This window comes from Sarcophilus harrisii, chromosome 4 (genome assembly GCF_902635505.1).
Source record: "Sarcophilus harrisii chromosome 4, mSarHar1.11, whole genome shotgun sequence".
NCBI lineage: Eukaryota > Metazoa > Chordata > Mammalia > Dasyuromorphia > Dasyuridae > Sarcophilus > Sarcophilus harrisii.
In genome coordinates, this window is record NC_045429.1 from 403,910,876 (window position 1) to 403,932,337 (window position 21,462).

A 21,462-nucleotide genomic window follows, 5' to 3' on the forward strand; every position below is an offset into this window, starting at 1 on the left:
TGTATAATGAGATGGTTGAGACTATCTTAAATATGCTAACAGGACAGTCTGAAGAGATTGACTTTTGTGTGTATTATGGTTAATAATAAGAATAGGATGAGCTTGTTTTAGTACTTCAGTTATTCCTAATAATGGGGACAGAATGAAGTAGTTTAGAGTTCACGTCATCTACTACATACTCATAAAGATTGTCAACTAAGGCAGAGAGTTCAACTGGAAGAATTATTCAAACCAATGAAATCATAGGCCTTAGAAGTATTGGAATAAGTAATAAGGCTTAAACATTTGTCTAACTGTGCACGCCTTCTCTCCATAACCAAATGCTCTTGATTATAAATAAAATATATAAGACTCTTTGAATTGTAATACCCTATATAAATTTCTACACATTTTAGTTCACAAACTATGGGGCAACAGGCTCCACCAAATTACATGGTGAACTTTGATTCCTGAATAAGTTTTTTTCAAATCTTAACAGTCTTATGGAAATATAACAGTTCTTGGGAACCAGAATGAATATCAATTGATCAAGGAAAGCTATTTTCCAGCTGCCTTTTACCATTCTAATAATAATAATGGACATAAGATATTAATTTACACATAAAGCCTTTTTCATCCAAGAAATGAATTAAGCCTCACAATAGTTTCTGAATAGGGGTGCAGATGTTTGATTAATTCCTAGTCCTAAGTTTTTCTTATTCTAGCCCAGAGTTTCTAATGTAAAGATCAGGAATCATGCCATATTCTTGTGCCTGAGAAAGGTACAAACGAGACTGTAAGAAAACTGTCAAAATTCATTTTTAAATACATCCTGAGGCATGATTTTAATACTGGACTCTAAAGATGAAATGCTATCTAATTTGTTAAAGCACTATGATGCTTGCTCATTAATTCTAGCTATATAAATATACATATTAGAAAAAAAAAGAATATCATTTGTATTAAAATATAAAAATAATATATCTGATTCCTGCTAAGTAAATTATTATATAGATCAGGAATCTAATCCTTACCACCTTTCTGTGAATCCAGAGGTTTGATGAAGCTCCATCAGTTAAGAAAAAATAATAACCAATATCTTATATTGAATAATTTAATCAGATAGAATATAATGTTATATCAAATTTAAGAAAGAAATAAGTCCTCCAAACCAAACTATGCTCTTTTTCAGAGCACAACTACATATAATTTTTTAAAAGGCATAATTACTTAAGAGACATATAGTTAGATCTTCTGCAGGAAGAAGGAATATCTCAGATGTGTTCTATTCATATAAAAGTAACTCTATACTCCTATTAATGTTAGATAAAGTCAAACCAATTATAAAATCATTGTTTGAAATAAATTACACAGAGTTTCTGTACAGATATGTATATTTGGATCATTAACTTTTGGCACTTAAAATATATTCCCCTCAAACAGAATAAAACATATGAAGCTGGTTCAAGCAAATTAGTTCTTTTCCCTTTTGCATTTTATGTTCTCCATTCCTAAAATTGACTCTAGAGATGGAGATAGTATTTGGACTTATGATTTCATTAATATAGTAACTCCCACATGGGAAAACTCTTTTTACCAATAAGGATTGCCATCTTCTTTGTAATTTATAATCTTATAGAATTTCTGAGAACAGTGAGAGGTTATGGAGTCTGTCCAAGGTGAAAGAATATTACAGGAGTGACTAGAATAAGGATATTCCTATCTCTAGAATCAGCTTTATTTCTATTATGCTTCAATGTCTCAAATACAAGCAACTATATATGATAAAGAGCCTCCTGAGAAGTAATATTTTTTATTCTGGTCTTGTGAGAGGACATACTGACCTTACAAGATACACACCTTTGTATTAATTTGCTTATTATACAAATTCTAAATGCTTTATGGTTTTACCATTAAAATTGTATAAGAAATATAGAGAATAGGTGTCCACATTTGGTCTAATAAATTTGATCTTTGAAATAATTTGAGAAAGTTATTTGATTCTACCCAGGTGTTTGTATCCTTCACTAATTCCATCTACAAGTATCTACTTTAAAAAGATTAAAAGAAATTTGTTAGTTTCCTTAAAAGAGTTATCTCATATAAGATTCATGATTTAAGATGGTCTCTTGAGCTGACCCTGCATCTCATTATTGCCAATCTCCTCCCGGGAATGAACAGGTCTGAAATTAGGACACTAGTTACAATAATGGGTGATTCTCTAAAGCTGATACAAGCTCAAAAACTTCAAATCTCTATTTTAAAAATGTTATCTACAGGGGATGTGTTTTCTATTTCCACTTCAAAATGCAATAAGATGCAAAACCTCTGGCAAATACATAATTCATGAATATAAATGAAAAGGAAACCAGGGATGGTATATGGTTAAGCTTCAGCATTACAAAGTCCAACATTTTCACCTGCAGTACTTTGTGTTACAGACTATTTGCTTTGATATTATTTTCATTGAAGCCAAAAACAGCAATGGCCTCTGAACCTTATCTAAAGATTGGAATGCATTTTAACTTAATGTAAAGCAAATGCATTGATATATCTATTTGGTCAACTAGTAAGCAATGTGCTTACTAATGTGCTATTACCACTTATAAGTTAGTACAGCCCAGCAAAAATGATAATAATTAGGATAAAAATCCAGATTGAAACATCATGTCTATCTGAACCTATATACATGGCTTTCCTATTTTAAAAATGGCTTTAGGTATCTGATTAATGTTTTCAAATACAGATAGATAGACAGACAGACAGATACAAAGACTGATAAACAGAGACAAAGGCACAGAGAGACAGAGACAAAGGGGTTAGAGAGAAAAGAAGGATGAGAAGGATGGAGTGAAGGAGGAATGGAGGGAGGAAAAGAAGGAGGGAGGGAGGGAGTTAGGAAGAGAGGGAAAACAGGAGGGAAGGAAGGAGGAAGTGGGAGAAAGAAAGAGACAGAGACAGAGATAAAGAGGTGAAAATGAGTTTGCTTGGAAATGAATATTGCAAGCTATTAGGTTAAAGAAGAATACAATTCTTTGTTTTATAAAAAATGAATTTTTTATAATTCTTTAATTATGAGCAGCTAGGCTAATCACATGAAGGGTAAGGGACACCAAAGAATTGTTTCAGTTATTTACTTTTACTTAAAGTTGAATTGATTGTGGAAGCTATTACAATTAACATTTAATGAGGGAAAATAAAATAATATTTTCCACCTAAAAGCTTCAAAGTGGCATAATTTAAAAATGGATGTGTTTCCAAAATTAGAATATTAAACTTGCAATGATTCATTGCCAAAGATTCAATGGAGGGAATTGATGGAATGCAATTTGAGGGAGAAGTAGTAGAACAATTGGTTGGACTATGTAGAATATGGAAAGGAATTATGTACAAGAGATCTGAAAAGAAAAACTGAAATTAAACTATTTGTATTTGCTTTCAGAGACAATAGGGCACCACTGAAACTTCTTGAGTAAGTAAGATAGAGTGGTACCTTCACTTTAGGAAGGCATCTTTTTTAGACAATGGATTGTTGAAAGAAGAATCAAAAGCTGAGAGTCCTATGATGAGGATATTGCAAGTCTATGTGAAAAATAATAAAGGACTGAATTTGGTTAATATTAACATAAGCTAGGGAACAGATAGAGATGGGTGCAAAATTTGTGGTAAACAGAATCAACGACAATTGCAACTTATTGAATCTGGAGGGATTGGAAGAAAGAATCAAAGTTGACTCTAATTTGCTACTTTATAGTCAAAAGTTATACCATGTGGAAAAACATTTTCCTTCACAAGTTTATGTGAAAAATAATAAGGGACTGAATTTGGGTAATGTTGGCATAAGCTAGGAACAGAGAGAGATGGATGCAAAATTTGTGGTAAACAGAATCAACAACATTTGCAACTTATTGAATCTGGAGGGACTGGAAGAATCAAAGTTGACTATAATTTGCTACTTTATAGTCAAAAGTTATACCATGTAGAAAAACATTTTCCTTCAATGTGGTAAAATTTGACTATTAGAATAGAACTATTTTGATCACACACAAAAATGTGTAGCATTAGTAAAGTCATTCTGCATATAGCTCTACTGGACACTCCCTTGATTTCTTTAAGAAGCCTTTCAGTAAGATTCATAAAGCAGTCAAAGCAACTAGATTGAAACTAATGGCAACTATAGCAAGTCTAACACTTAATCACTTTATAAATGTCACCCAAATGACTTTGCATCAATAGAGATCTTTATTTAGCCTATGTAGTTAAACTTATCCTTCTTATTTCACTTGGCCCACACCAGTTTTTAATTGTGCTGTTGACTTCACTATTTACATACATTTAGCCAGGAGTCAGAAACAAGAAGTAATTCTGTCAGAAGAAGTCTAGAGGATATGCCTGATGGTTTTATTTTTAGTAGTAGCTGAAGGAAGTCTCTAGTCTGATTTCTTCACTTCAGCTTGAACAAGGTCAGAACATTTATTGGAAAATCCTGTATATTAGGAAAAAACCTCTGGCAAACTTCAATAGACATTAAGCAGATTTATTTTTTTTTTCTGCCATAGCCATCTCAAGTGAAATCAACAGATTACCAAAACTTAACAGGATTTCCCTTGAAAATATGAGGGAATACAAGACTGGCAGCTTTAGCACATTAGCCCTTTTACTGATCAAATCTACTCAAAATTTGCTATCTTTTAAATTTACAATGAAAAAATATGGTCATTAATTCACTGCATGAGTGTTTAAACATATTTTTAATTGATACATGTGACCTAGAAAAATTAGTACTTGTCACCATCCCTTCAAAACTAATTCAGAAATTAACCTTCTATGTTCATATAATTTCAATAAATAGCTTCCTTTCTAACATTATTTTTAAAATAACAAGAATCATGATTCTTACGTTCTGGTGAGTCTGAATATAGAGACAACATATAAGATGATTATTCATGGACAGTAAATGATTACTAATTTAGACTTGAACATCCATACTGTAAACCTATTCAATTGTAGTGTATCTTAGACAATGAGCCAAATTAATTTTTGATGAAATGAGCTTAATACTTTGGTTTCATAGTTCTTCAGCCTGGTCAACTCTTAATAATTGTTATTCTCATTCAATTTCAGTCAGCCAACATTGAAATTACAGTCTGGACTGACTCTTACTGAGATCTATTCTATCTTCAATATTTTGAACTTCTTCCAGACTATAAACTCCTCTCCCTCACCCACCTTACTTCTAGTGAACCTATTTAATAATTTCATTGTGACTTCTGATACATCAATCTCCTATCCACTTATTCGTTCAGTCCATCAGTCCTTTACTACTTTTGTTTCTCTCTCCATTCAATCTGGATCATAGTATGAACTATTTCAAAACCTGCTTTAATTAACACCTTATCAATTCTTTACCTTGAAATTCTGCCTGTTTTCACATTTAGTTAACGCTCACAATTTGATTTTCATTGTTCCTATCCAAAATTGTTGAATATTTCTGAAAAAAAAATAAACCACAGGTATCCTTCCAATTTATGCTCTTAAATCTTGTTTGGACAGTTACTGTTTCTTTTATCTATCTCTTTGTCAATTGCTATCAGATTTTCTATAATGATTATTCCAAAACAGCTCTATTCTTTTCGAAATACTAATCCCAACCAAATCTTGTCTCACATTCAGAAGATGAATTCATGTAACTAGCTTTAGTATAATCATACATGGAGTCTTTCAATATCCCTCTTCAAGGCCTTAAAAATTACCTTAAAAATGCTTTAGATATTTATCTTTTCAATATTCTCTTTTGTCTCACAGGAAGAGAAAGCCCCCTTCCCCTACACAAAATGAATTACTTAAATCTTTATTACTTTTCTGAGAATTTGAACCACCAATTATTCTCTTTTCTTATGTCTACATTTCTCCCCTTGTTTCTATCTAGGTCTCTTTCTTCTTTAACATTTTTTTCTTTCTACCAATAAACACAATCAGGTTCTTCTGTCATTAAAAAAAGGAGCAAAATTTATTCATTTGTTCTTGCTACTATATTAATTTTTTATTCCAAAATTTCTTAGAAAAATTTGCCTTATAATCATTGCTTTCTCTTTCTTATTTTTGTAACATGGATTTATTCAATAAAATTGTAGTAAAATTTTCAAGTAACAAATAATTATTTGCTCCATGAATCTAGCAGTATTTCCTCTGTCTTTTCACTTGGCTAGTATGGATTTCTTCTATGGATTTTCACATTCCCTCTTTTTTCTCCTTCATTTGTTCATTCACTGATTCCTTTTTTTTTTCCCTAACTGTTTAGAAATGTTAATGTTTTCCTGAAGGGAATACCCTTGATCCTCTTCTTTGTTTCTATATACTCTTCTTTGACAATTTGATTAATCCTTGTGATTTCAAGACCTATGGAAGTGAATTCTTACTAGCTATATATGTTTATCACTTGCATCAAATATTCTCTATTCAAACTGAAAGAAACTTAGTACAGACTGTCATTTTATTATGCCTGATACATATCAATAGTACCTAATGAGTGTCTCAGTCCATGCTATTCCTTTGCAATACTGCCAAATTAACTGCTCTAAGTCCTCTCCAATCTTGTTTAACTCTGTTTTTCTAGTCTTATCTTATACTACTCTCCTTCAAAATCCCTATCTATACTCCTCACCATTTAATCAATATGCCTTATACTTTTCTTCTTCTTTAACCCTGATCACATCATTCTCTAAGGCTGGAATATCTCTCCATGATTTTTTTTAGGGCATTAGAACCTGTTATTTAATTAAATTGGTGTAATCTTAGTCATACCACAGATGGCTATTAATTCTTTTGTTCCAAAACTTAAATTTACAAATATGAAGAGAGAAAACCCTATGAAAGGGAGATTAAATTCAAAATGTATGAGCATAGTAAGATGCAAAGGTGAGAAGAGTGCTGAATTTGGATCCAGAAGTACTTGGATGAAATCACAAGTTCTATTATTTTACTACTTGTATGATACTGAGTATTTTATTTCTCTGAGGCATCTTCATAATCTATAAAATGAGTGTTGGAATATATAGTCTCTGATCACTATATTGTAATATAATTACATGACCACCAACTGCATTTCTGAAGCTCAAGGATCTGTTTAGAGAATAGTTTCTTCCCTTTTCGCTAATTTGACACAAATTAAAGCCTTGCTCCCCATTATAAAATAACTATCCATTTACAAATAGCATGGCTGATCAAAGAAGATGCCCTAAGTATTTAATGGGGATTTGGGGAATAAAGAAAGAAGCCGGAGTATAGACAAAATGACCAAATAATAGTAATATTCAGTGTTATGAAAATTTTCTTTTATTCAATAATGGAGTTTCATGTTTTATCATTCTATTGATCTGCATGACTCATGGGGAAAACTATTTGAGTATAGAATGACCATAAACATGGGCCAGTATAATTTTTTTTTTTTAAAGAAGTGCCAGGAAACTTGGCATAATTACCGAATTTTAGAGGAATTGTGGCCTCTAGCCAGTCCAATTGTGTCACTACTCCAGACAGATACTCTTTTCATCCAAGGAATGTAAGAACCGAATGTTCTTCTAATTAAGTGTTCTATTTTCCAAAGGCTTTATTCCATCATTTAGCATAATTTTCCCTTTTATCAGATCTGCAGTGCCACTGAAATATCATTGCTGCCACATCATTACATGGAGATCACTTGGAGTTCTTTTTACCCCTACCCACAGAGCATTAACTTTAGTAAAGACCAGTGGCAAACTATGCATCTCTTATATGAGGAACAAGACAGATAAATTAAGAGAGCATCCACCAGAAAGTTGATCACCAATCAATGAAAGCTTTTATTATCATGAAACAACTCATAAAGACTGTTCACTATGGCAAAGAATAGTTAGTGGCTGCATCGATTAAATGAATGAATCTAAAAGCAATTATTTAATGCTTATTATATATCAATCATGGTGCTAAAAAGGGATATACAGCTTTAAAAAAAAAGGCCTTTTGATGAGAAGTGATTGACTCAGAGTACATATTGAAACATACTTTTTGTGGGGGGAGTATGGCTGAAACATGAAGTTATTTTGCTTACTCATACATTTAGCCGGATGATGGTAAGGGCACTTGTTTTTTTTAATCAGATATCTATCACAATTAATATGGATATCTCAGAACATAATGCCTAGAACTAATTTGCAATTAAATTAAATTACAGGCATCCTTAGAAGAATTACTGTTTTTAAAAGTTGAGTAGAGAAGATAATACTCACTAAAGGACCAGGTGGACCATCTTGGCCTGCAGCTCCAGGTAACCCTTGTTCTCCCTATAAGAAAGAGATAAAACTTTAAATAGGAAAAATGTTGTGAAAGGTGTGGTTAAAGTGTCATCTGTTTTTCAGAGTACTTACGACAGGACCAGGAATGCCACGAAGACCTTCTGGGCCAGGTTTTCCTGCTGGTCCTTGAGGGCCAACAGGACCAGTTTTGCCAGGGGCACCTTCTGATCCTGCTTCTCCCTGACAGAAAAGACAACCTATAAATATATTTTGCATTGAATCACAAAAAAATAATTTCTGTAATTTAAGTAAGCTTCAGGTGGTTCACAGACTACTCAAATATATATCTTTCGGTTTTTGTGGCTATTTTTTTTTTTTACCTTAGCACCTTTTTCGCCTTGTCTTCCTTCTGACCCAGCAGCTCCAGGAGGGCCCTAGAAGAACATATTATAAAAGCTTTGTTAGCATTTGCATTTGATATGCGTTCTGTATCCATACAAAATGCAATCACAATCTTAGCCATTTAAATAGCTTTAAATGGACTCTAATGTAGTATAACCATGAGTAATATTTCATTTTTAAATCCAGGAGGGGAGAAAAGCATTTTAGAGTATTGATAAATTGGTTGTTAGGGTATTAAAATAAATTAAATATAAACTAAATTGAATATAAATAAGAACAAAGTAGAACTTCATTGGGAATGAAATGTTCATAGAAATTAAAGAAGAAACAAAATTCATATAGAAATAGTTATAGATTCATGATCAAGGTCATTCAGGTATATTTCAAAGGACAATGAATATTTCTTGAAGTAAGTCACACACTTGATCAGATTATTTCTGCCATTTACCTTATGACAGTAAATGCTATAAATTCTAAATTATAGATTAGATTATATTGTTTTATTATATTAGTATAGATTAGATTGTCTTACTATATACAAATTCAACATCTTATCCCTCTTTCCTTCATTACATTACTAAGTTTGCCACATTTGAAAATGATTTTATCACAAAATAAGTCCCTAAACATTCTAAAGTCCCAGGAAATCTTTCAATAAATAATCAAAAAACAAAAAAGAAAACAAACAAAAAAATATATTTGTATGTATGTGTATGTGCATATATATGAACAATATATACGTGTAGTATATACTATATATATATGTATACATACTAAATATGCTGAAATAGCTATACATATACTAACATACATACTAATACATATATAATTAAAAACTATTAGCTATGCTTTAAAAAGCTTATTAAATATGATTATATTCTTAGGTGAGTCAGTACAAACTTTTGTTTTTTGTGTAAAAACATTATGTATTTTTAAAATTAGAAATCACGGCATGGTGATAGCTTGAAAAAAGATAATCTAGGCTATAAATCCATTTGTTTGATGTGTGACAGACAATAAACAAGCATGAGGATTAACTTATTGCTAGGCACTACTTGAAATAGCTCCATGTTTAATCAATGATGATAACTTATAGACTGAGAAATTTCTATAAACTCAATAATTGATTTAGTTTCATTTAGGTGACAAATCTAAGAGCCTCCAATCATAATTAGTTTAGCAAACTTCATCTAATCCAGGAATGCAAGACTACAATGATAAGGGAGTTGAGGGCAGAAGTGCCACAGTTTGGGCCACCTACTGATTGAATTTCCTAAGATTTCCTTAATACATAGTCCCTGTAAATGTGCCTGGCAACAACAATCAGATTTTAAAGGCAGAGATCTAGAGTTCTGAGTTCTCCATCGTTTCATTCTTGCACTACCTTACTTGTATTCTTTGAGCACTTTGTGTTCCTTTCCAGTACATGATCTGTGATAGCCTCACAAATTGTTTCAACTCTCTGAATCTTAATTTTTCTTCATTTAATTAAATGATGATAAAAATGCCTAATTTTTAAATGTTATAAACATAACAATATCCTATTGAAATGCCAGCTATCACATGGAATTCAGTAAATATCATATATTTACATTGCCCTAACTATAGAGTAACATTGGCAAACCCTGAAGATGTGTCACTTGCTAATATTGAGTACACAGAAAGGATGATATAAAAAATAGTGAACTATAATATACACAAGTGTTAGCAAATTATGGCCCATAGGCCAAATCTGACCCATGTTCTATATGTATAGCCCATGACCTAAGGATGGCTTCATTATTAATTTGGAGGCCATAGAAAATGGTGGTAAGCTCAATGTGGCCTTCTAGCAGTATTTTGCTGAACCCTGATACATAACATCAAACCTACATACTCAAAATATTACCCAGAAATTTTTTTTTTAGGCTATAAGTTCAACATATTATAAAAGAGGCATTTTAACAATCACTCAAGTTGGAAATCACGGTTTTTTCCTCTATGAAAAAAAATGAACAAATCATTTCCTTAAGTCAAAAAAATATCATTTTGGAAACTTAAAAGATGTATAAACATAGGCAAGTTGTTTCATCTCTTCTGAGTTTGTTTCCTCTTTTGTAAAATGCAAAAAATGTGTAAAATTCATTGTCACCTTTATTCAAAAATCACATGACCTTATTGTTTATGCCACTGAAATTACATCATGACAATCAATATTCTATTAGAAAAATATAAATATTCACTTAATATAATATAATATTAGTTGCAATATCTGCCTCACATGGTTTTGTGAGTTACAAATGAGAATAAGAGATAATAAATTTTTATATGGAAGGTAACATCTTAAAACATAAATAGAATCCTGGGGACATAGAGGCTTAATGAATTTGAAAAAAGTGATTCCACATAAGCAGTAGAAGCAGAAACAGGACTCAAACCCAAGTCTCTCATTACACACGCAAGGCTCTTTCCATAATATCAATGTACAAATATGTATTGAAAGTTCTGTATGCCTATTAGTAACAGTTGATTATTATTGTTGATGATTATGGTATCAATAGAAATAATAAAAATTTATTTCAGCCAACCAAAATGCTAGAAATGTAAAAATAATATTTTAGTATATTTTCAATTAAAATGATTTCATAGCAATTGGAGTGAGAATTTTCTCAATGTCTCACTTTACAGATGAAACTATCTCTTACCACTAAGTGAAGCAAATGACTCACACCTCGATATTTTAAAATCTAACATTGTATTCACAGGAATTTAAAGATGCATCCATCTCCGAAATCAATTAATAACTATAACCACTGCTTCAACTACTTATCATGTCTTTCCTTTGGCAATGTGTCTTGCTTGATTTAGAACTTTTAATATTTGCATTTTTCAAATTATGAGTAACTTGAAACATAAAATGCATAAAAATATTTTATTTAGCATCTGAGGGTTTTTTCCTCCTCTTAATAGGACAACACAAAGTTGACTCTAGGCTTCAGACATCTGGGATAATAATTCAAATATTCAAATTCCATGACTTATTGACACAAGTTATACAATTTTTAGTGCCTTCAGAAAGTATACACTTCTTCTAAATATTGCAAACCCATGTAAGGATGTATATATACTGCCAATGACAATTTTATTGTCAGTTTTATTCAGAAATCACATGGCCTTATTGTTTATGCCACTGAAATTACATCATGACAATCAATATTGTATTAGAAAAATATAATTACTCACTTAATATAAAAACATAATTACTATTCATTTATACAAAATGGAACATATTTAAAATGTAAGTTATTCTTTTTCAAATGTCAAATGGAACATATTTAAGAATAATTTTTTTTCTGGACGTGGGTATTCTTTTTTTAAAGAAATGACTTGAGAAGTCTATGTTTTAGTTGCCTTTACGGGGGAAGGAACTTCAGATGCAGCAGTGCATAGTAAATAATATTCTGCACTTAGAGTTAGTAATGAATAGGTTCAAGTTATTTAAACATATCTAAATATAATTTTCCAAATTTGAAAATGTGAATAATTATATCTGTACTAAGAAATTCACAAATTATTATGAGTATCAATCATGTATGAAGAGTACGTACAATGCTTTCCAGACTTCAAAGCATTATATAAATATCAGTAATTATCATTAGTATTCATCTAATCACCTCTTATTTTAAAAGTGAAGAAATTGAGGCAAGGAGAGACAAAGCTATTTACTCAGGATCATAGAAGTTGCTAGTGACAGACTCTGACAGTCTCAAATGTCTTTCCTACAGAAAGGATTCACTAGATAACAATCTAACTAGATTATGAAGAGTCAGCTTCACCTCTGGTAGGGTAACCAAGGAATTTTTGTCTGATCATAACTTCTTTTAAAAACAATAGTGACTTGGATAGGAGTACTGAAGGCAGCCTTATCAAAAATCACAGATGATACAAATCTTAGAGGGATAATTAACAATGTATGACAGAATCAGCATTCAAGCAATATTTTAATAGGCTAGAATTGTAAATGAAATCAAATATGATGTAATAAAATAATAATAATTGGAAAATCTTATACTTGAGTTAAACCAAATCAACATCACAAGTAAAAAAACAGGTTTGGATATATGTGATTTTAAAAAACACCCCTCACTTTCAACAAATTGAAAGCTCATTATGAAATATCAATATAATGTGTCAGATCAAAAAATGTAATGAAATATAAGGCTACATTAAAAGACATCTAGTTCCCAGGAATAAGAAAATGATAGTTTAGCTATATTCTGCTATAGTCAGACTACAGAAAGAATGCCATGTTCATTTCTGATCAAAAGGTAGGAAGAGCATGAGTTAGGCTGAATTATGTCCAAACAAGGGCAATTAGCAGTAAAAAATCTTGGGTTAATGATTCATAATTGATTGAAAATAATAGAGATATTTAGAATGGAAAAAAAGAAATATTATATATAAATATATACAAACAAGATTTATAAATAGGATAAACTGATTATGGATATCTAATGGAAAAATTGAATCATCAGTAACTATATTGTAAATGCATTTGTGTGAAGAGTTTTGCAAACTTTAAAATACTTTTTGAATTCCCATCATTCATTTTTTGTGATAGCAAAGCACTAGTATAACATAACAGTGACATATATTGGCAATAGCTGTGACTGCATTTTCGGGAGCTACTCAATTCAGCACTGGATCCTTTAAAGAAAGTAGGATCTTGACTAAATTCATTATTTCCTTAGTATATTATTGGAAATTCTTGGAGAAAGGAACTCTTACGATTCAGGCCAGTTCCAATGATCTCATGATGAGAACCATCTATACCCAGAAAGAGGTCTGTCAAAACTGAGTATGGATCATAACATAGCATTTTCACTTCTTTTGTTGTTGTTTGCTTGAATTTTATTTTATTTCTCATTTTTAATCTAATTTTTCTTGTGCATCAAGATAATTGTAGAAATATGTATGCCTGTATTGGATTTATATATATATATATATATATATATATATATATATATTTACCATGTTTAACATATATTGCATTACTTGCCATCTAGGGGAGGAGGTGGGAGGAAAGGGGGGGATTGGAACACAGGTTTTGCAAGGGTTAATGGTGAAAAATTATACTTGCATGTGTTTTAAAAATAAAAAGCTTCAATTAAAAAAAAAAGAAAAAAAAGAAACTCCCTCTCCCAATGCAAGTCAACATCTTTTCTGCAACTTATAATCTTAAAGTGTAGAATACTGAAAGTTCAAACAATTTGCTCAGAGTAACAAAGTAGAGGTGTGTCAGAGAAAATCCAAGATTTTCTTGGAACTTAGGTCTCCACAGCATTGAGATCAGGAAGATCCCAATGTTTTTGTTGACTACTTCTTTTAATCCATTTTAAATAAATCTTATTCAGAGCATGTGAGTTCAAAATCTTGATTCTCCCAGTGTGAATCAGGGCAAAATCATTCTCTCTAAGCCAGATTTCCCTCATCTGTAGAATGAAGAGGTTTAACCAGATGTCATCTGAATTTCTCTCCATGATTTTGAAGCTATCAGAAACATTGTTCTTTATGAGTTCGAATGCAGAGATCTAAGTCACAGACAGACAGCAGCAAAAGTAATGAGGAATGAGATTATGTTTGCATTTAATTTTTCTTTTTAGCTACCTTGATGCCTTGAGTTACTATACTGCTTTGAATATATTAAACTAGTTAAGTTGACACTTTAAAAAGAACAAAAATATTAATCAGGAATATTAAAAACAGACCTGGTTACAATTTTATTGCTGATTTTAATGCCATTATAAATATGTTTTAAACTAGTAGAGCAAATAGATTTTTGCTTAAAATAGACAAAGCTAATTAAACATTCCAGTTTACCCCTGCCTATTACAGGGAACAATTTAACACATTTTATTAAGTAGTGTTCAACTTGTTTTTAATAATATTGTCATACTTTAAGAGTAAACAATACAAATAATTGCTGGCTAAAGACCACCTAAAGGCTGATATATCTGTAGCTATTCTGTAACATGAACATACTCAATCAGTTTTGATTATAAATATTCATAATGAAAAATCATAACAGTTCTCAGATGCCTGATAATAATGAGATAGCTTCATAATTCATAGCTCTAAAATCCTTACTAATTTTGTTTTTAAGTGATTGAAATGGATTACTGAGCAATTAATGAAAGATTTAAGCTAATGTTTTGCCACAGAGGATAAACATTTCTAAATTAAACTAATAAGGAGTTCTCTTCACCAGAGCAACAAAAAAAAATCAGTCTATATGAACAATTAAAAAGACCCAAATACTTAATATCTCTATTAAGAGACAATTGTTAGTAGTCTATTTATATCATATCCTCACATAACATGAGTTCTCCTGATTTCCATCTGATTGGAAGACATTAGAGTGATCAGGGGAAACCTATTTTTAATGATCACTCTTACTACTGCTCTTCTTCTTCTCCTTCTCCTCTTTTCTTCCTTTTCCTTCTTTTCCTTCTGGTACTTCTTTTTCTTCTCCATCTTCTCTTCCTCCTCCTCTTCCTATCACTATTACTGCTCCCACCACTACAGCATCAATAGCTAGCATTTAAATTTGTAAGTGGTTTTAAATATATTGTCTCATTAAATACTCACAACAAATTTGGAAGGTAAATCCTATTATTATCTTCATTTCATAGCTAAGGAAACTAAGGGTGAGAGGTTGTAGATTGTACAGGATCACATAGCCAAAATTTGAAATCAAGTCTCTGACTTCCTGTCTTATATCTATCTACTAAATTATCTATTTGAGTTTAAATTGCTAAATTTAAAATCTGCAAATGACAAATACTGGGATAATCATATAATTATGAAAATATCATATATAAATACTAAAAGCTTTTTCCTATTTATCCTCCTATAGTTCTCTAATTGATCCTAAAACTATTTTAAAAGCTTGTCTCAAAATTACTTTCTACTCTGTATAAGAGAATGAAGGAGTTAGGAAAAGCAAAAATTTGTGATATGTTATAGGATTTTTCACATTTAATCTATATTGTGTCAAAATGAATATTTTCTAAAGGACAAAATGCATAAAAAGTGGCTTTGAAACAGCATTAGTTTTGCAATATAATAAGAAAATGTTACATGGCTAAAATTTTTATTTTTAAAATAGGAAGAATGCTGTGGTAATAAATTTCCCTAAAACTTGTTTCCAATGCATATTAGGCATTAGAAAATTTGCATAACATGTTTCACAAATTTTAATGTTATTTATCTCCACATCGAAATAATAATAACATTAATAACAATAATAAAAATAATTTAAAAATAACAATGGCTTCAGGCTTGTAATTTCTCTGTATGAGGAATTCCAAGTAAAGAATTATCTCTATCTCTGCCCATCAGTGTCTGTTTTGAAGATTATAGATTTACTGACTTGCCTGGAGCACCAAGAGGGTAAATGACTTCTCATTACAATTAGCATGTATCAGAAGTAGAATTTAAACATTGATTTTCCTGATTTTGAGGTTAATCTTTTATCCCATGCCATATTATTTTCACTGTTATTGTCATTGCTGCTGTTAACAATTTTATTCTTTTCATCATGTATATAGAGAGGGAGAGACAGACAGGCAGACAGACAGAGAGACAAAGACAGAGAAATAGGAAGGAGGAATGGAATTCAGATGGAAACAATCCTGGTACAAAACTTGCAATCACACTACTATTACTTTACATTTAAAATAACTGTACTAGTTGATAAAATAAATTATCTATTTTGTTGTCATTATTATCAAATTTAGTATCAGTGAGGGTTTTAGGTATTAAATGAATATATGACATTTTTTCACCTGGATCACACATTATATTGATATGAATTTTGTATGCATGTGTATAGATTTAGTATATGCATAATATATGCATATATATTGTAACTACATGTACATATCTATTTACATATACCTGTGTACATACTTCTGCATGTATCAATTGGATTCATCAATATCATTTCTTATTGTCTTTTTAAACTTTTACAGTTATCATAAGAACATTATACATGGTTCTCAACTGGAAGGAAGAAAACAGAAATTAATTCTCTTTTCAGTGATGTGTCTCTGAAAAGGGACAATAGTTAGCAATGTCAAAAGATGTCTGGCTCATTTGTTAGACATAAGTTTTTGCTTGTTGAGTAATTGATTGACTGACTGATTAATGTGTGATATTTGATAACAAAAAGGAAGTTGAGGAGCTCTATAAGAACATAACACTAGTAACTGGATATCATAAGATGTTAGAAATATTTATGCTTCCTAGATTCAAAGGATAATTTCTTATCACTCATTTATATAGCTCTTTAAGGTTTTCAAAACACTTTACAAGCAATATTTCATTTAATATCAAGCCTAGGAACTAGTGTGCTATCCCATTTTACAGATAAGATAACTGAATCAAACAGGTTAAGTGACTTGCTTAGTATCACTATTAAGTTTCTGGGGCTGGATTTGAACATAGAGCTCCTGACTTCAGATTTAGTTCTCTATGAGCTGAGCTACCGACCTACTTTATCACTACATCTGACTGTCTCACTACAAATCTTCAGATTTCTAAAAAAGGAGTGATTATATCTTTTGCTATGCTTTTTGTCTGAATGGAAGGTAGAAGGGCATAATTCATGTTAATTATAGTTCAGATCATTTTAGTCATGATTTATGGCAGGTATCAATGCTAGCTACAGTTTCTTGATTTTAGTTCTTTTTTGCTCATTCCTTCCCCCTCTGTATGATACTTATTTAAGGTCTGAAGGGAAGAAAAATGTTTCTAAATGTCTTTTAACTTTTAATCACACCATGGAGGTGAAAGGCAGAAAAAAAAAAAAAAACATTTTTCAAAGCATCTAAATCTCAAGAAAAAAAAATTCGCCCATTTTCTACTCCCACTGGCTTGGGCAGTCGTAGTCTCAATATCTACCTGTATTGACCTTTCTGAAGTTGCAAACATCTTAAAGGCTGGTGTTCTGTCCTTTCTATCCTAAGGTGCCTAGTGTAACACTGTGTGTATAAAGGTACTCAAAGAATAATATACTATTAAAGCTATTGAAGCTATAAATATGTGGTTATATAATTAATTTAAGGTAAGAGCTGAATATGGGCAAGTAGATAGCCTAATGGATAAAATGCTGGGCCTGGAGTCAGAAAGACTCATACTATTGAATTTAAATATGACATCAAACACTTACTAGCTGTGTGACCTCAGGCAAGTCATTTTAATCCTGTTTGCCTCAGTTTCCTTATCTGTAAAATATTCTGGAGAAAGAAATAGCAAACTATATTAATGTCTGACAATAAAACCCCAAATGAGGTCACAAAGAGTCAAACATAACTGGCCTATAACTGCACAACAATAATAATGGCTGATTGAACATTTAAGACAGAAAAATTGGTGTGGGGGTCTGAAAAAATCTTTATTTGTCTATGGAAATCTAAAAGATACTTGACATTTAGCTGCCAAGCGATTCCTTTACTTTGTCTTATACAAAGCTGAACTTAAAACATCAGTGTGAATTGTATTTGAACACCATCAAACATTCAATTTTTTTACAAATAATTTTTCCAGACTTCAAAAGTAATTTTTTTAAACAAATCATGTTTCTGCAACTCAAGGTATAATTTTATTTTATAGCTTGCTTCATTTATTGAAAATAAATTATGTATATGGCTTATGCTACACTTACAGTGCATGGTACTTCATAATTTAAGAAGGCGATGTACATGCCAAAGAGGATTGATGTGTCTGCCTTTGCACAGTTCTCATTCTGTTCATGTTTTGGGTAGCACTTGAGTTGACACAGTTGATTTTGGACACTGAAATTCCTCTCCAATATTGGGTTTTACAATGCACTTCATCACTTATTTGAGAGTTTGGGGGTTAAAAACATATAATTGTGATGAATGTGAGTCTACAAGGTCCTATGTATCCTGAACAGTTAAACTTAACAAGCATATTTTGTCATCTACAGAAAGCTGAAGTTCACTTCTGAATTTTGTCTTTCTTGTTCCAATAATTCACTGACATGAAGTAACAAATATATTTTTAGCTTTGGAAACTACAGAATCAACATTTGTGCCACTGACATATGACATCCAATGAGAATATTAATTCTCCAAACAATACTATAACAAATCAACCACAATCAATCATATAACTTAATCAAAGCATCTGGCTTCAGAGATAGGCTGATAAAGAGTATTATTTTTAGCCTCTCACTTTGCCAATCGATCAGATAATTAATTTGTATTGAGCACTTACCATGCAAAGAATAAGTGACCATAATGACACCATGATGATTACATAGAAAACAACCTTTCACCTTAAAACATTTATAATCTAGTTGAGAAGACAAGACACAAACAGAAAAAGACAAATAATACTAAAAGAAGCACACAAGTGCCAAATATTGGTGTCATAATAAAAAAGAAATTCATAAGAGAAGAGAGAGCCTTGTGAAATGAATAGAATGGAATGGTCGCAAGTGTTTCAAAGGAGTGGTATTTCAGTAGGGCCTTGAAAATTCAAAAAGCTACATAATTCCTGTCTTACTTCAGATTATTAATGATTCCCTACTCCCTCATTTTGAATTTTGCTTATAAACCTGTTTGTGGCTCTTATGTACTTTTAAAAGTTATTTTGCATTTTGCCAAGTGTGTGCATGTGTGTGTGTGTGCAAATTTTTCCTACATAGACTATAAAAATATTTAAATGTAGAGAAATTATATCCTATTTCATGTCTATATCACCCCCATTGCAAGTAATAGCCAATGAATTAGGGTTCTGTGAATGAATGTAGAAATATAAAGAATGACTTCCCACTCAAACACTACAAAGTATTACTTATCACTAGCTTCTGTATTCTCAAAACACAGCAAGGAGAAGGGCTTACTTTTTTTTTTTAAATGAGGGAGGTGAAAAAATTAATTAGGCAATTAGATTGCTCAATGCTAGCCTCCTGTTAGAAAGACCAGAGTTCAAATTAAATACACATTATCTATTTGACCCTGAGCAAGTTACTTAATCTATGTTTGCCTTGACCTACTAAAGAAGAAAATGGCAAACCACTCCATTAGCTTTACCAAAAAAAATTCCATAAGGGATAGCAAATATACAGAATGAATAATTAAATAACAACAACAATCAATTGACTAACCACTGGGGCAAAAGATATCATGTTTTTAAAGATAATGGGTTTTCTTCTCAAGTATATATTTAGAATATTGCACAGGAATAATATAAGTACCTTTGAGAATAAAAGAATTTTGGTATTACCAAGTTCCTTTCAAATAAAGATCTAAGCAAAGACTTCATTTGAATACATTTAAAAATCATTGGATTTATTTTACAAAATAAAACAAAACAGCAAGCCATTTAATAGAAGGCTGATCTCAGAAGGGCAATGTTAACATTTGTTGAGTGGGAAGAAAATGAGAGCTATTGAAGCTATTTATTAGTTATGAGATTCATATCTAATGTAGAAAAAAGTTGGGGGAAACAGTGGAGTAAATTGTTGAGAAATGATTCAATATTTTGACCCTTTCTTCTTTCCAAATTGAGGAAATTCAGCAGGATTTCCTCCTAAAATAGAATGGCTACTTTTGGAAAGCAATAGTACCACCAGTTATGACCCCAAACCACTGAATGGAAATAAATCTAAAGAAAAAAAGGACTGTTGTTAAAAACTTTTTGTTCTTGGCAACATTAAGAAACTAGGCAAGATACACAGAAAACCATTTGTGAATGGAGAATAAAAATAACAATGGTAAAAATTTACATAGGAATTTAATGTTTATGAAGAATTTTATATATATTACAACATTTGATACAACTGCCCTGTATACTCAGGAAGGTAGGAAGGTAGGAAGGTAGGAAGGTAGGAAGGAAGGTAGGAAGGTAGGAAGGTAGGAAGGAAGGGGAGGAAGGGAGGAACCCTAATTAATTAAAACTGGCCTTTTTGTCATAAAAGTCATATATTCTATTCAATTTGAAGAGCAACAATAACAACAACAACAAACTATAATTTAATGACAAAAATCTTCCTATCTTAATTATTAGGTCTTTTTTGCTTAACATATTTCCAGGGTTGGGGTTGAGTTTATGCTAATGTTCCAGTGATCCATACATAACTATTAACAGTAAAGGTGATGATCATAATGCTTCAAAGATTAAATAGAAGTATTTAGATTCTGATCCATATGTATTTGTTGAATTGTTCCCCTAATAGACTTCCTGTAATTGTCCAGAGGGAACCGAGTTTTAGACAAGAGGAATCCAATCTTTCTCCTACTTCACTCCTAATGCCAAATCATGTATCAGTCCCAGAAAATAATCCTGACACTTTTATATCATTTACATATTATTAGTCTTCACAAGTAGATAATAATTAGGTCTAAATTAAACTAAAAAAAGAAAAAAATCATTTGTTTTCCTTTTTAGTTTTTCTTCAAATTATTCTTCACACAATCCCAAAAGTGCGGCTACAGTAGAAAACGTTTAAAAAAGTTTCAAATGAACAATTAAAAACTTACTCTTTTTCCAGGAGGTCCAGGGGGCCCAGCTTCACCAGAAGGACCAGGAGGACCCTGAAAAAAGTGAAGTATACATATTAAAGAACAAAATGCTAATTTAATACCCCAGTATCTATATAGTTAGTTATTTTTATTGAATCCAACTATACTTGCACTCCAAAGCATCACTTTTTCCCTTTCACAGATTTCTAACCCCTCATTCCCTCAAATCTCTCCCCATTCCAGTCCATTCTCCTCACAGCTGTCAAAATGATCTT

General features: G+C 31.3%; 1 protein-coding gene across 2 annotated transcripts in view; it reads right to left on the reverse strand.

Moving 5' to 3' along the window:
• The window catches only part of COL11A1 (collagen type XI alpha 1 chain), a 256,417-nt gene that overhangs the window by 20,291 nt on the left and 214,664 nt on the right, over positions 1–21,462 (reverse strand). For both annotated transcript variants that reach the window (XM_031967174.1, XM_031967173.1), the window contains exons 54-57: positions 21,206–21,259; positions 8,633–8,686; positions 8,385–8,492; positions 8,247–8,300 (exon numbers count right to left, since the gene is read on the reverse strand). In XM_031967174.1, coding sequence (XP_031823034.1) covers positions 8,247–8,300; positions 8,385–8,492; positions 8,633–8,686; positions 21,206–21,259 — 270 coding nt within the window. The remainder of the gene's footprint in view (positions 1–8,246; positions 8,301–8,384; positions 8,493–8,632; positions 8,687–21,205; positions 21,260–21,462) is intronic.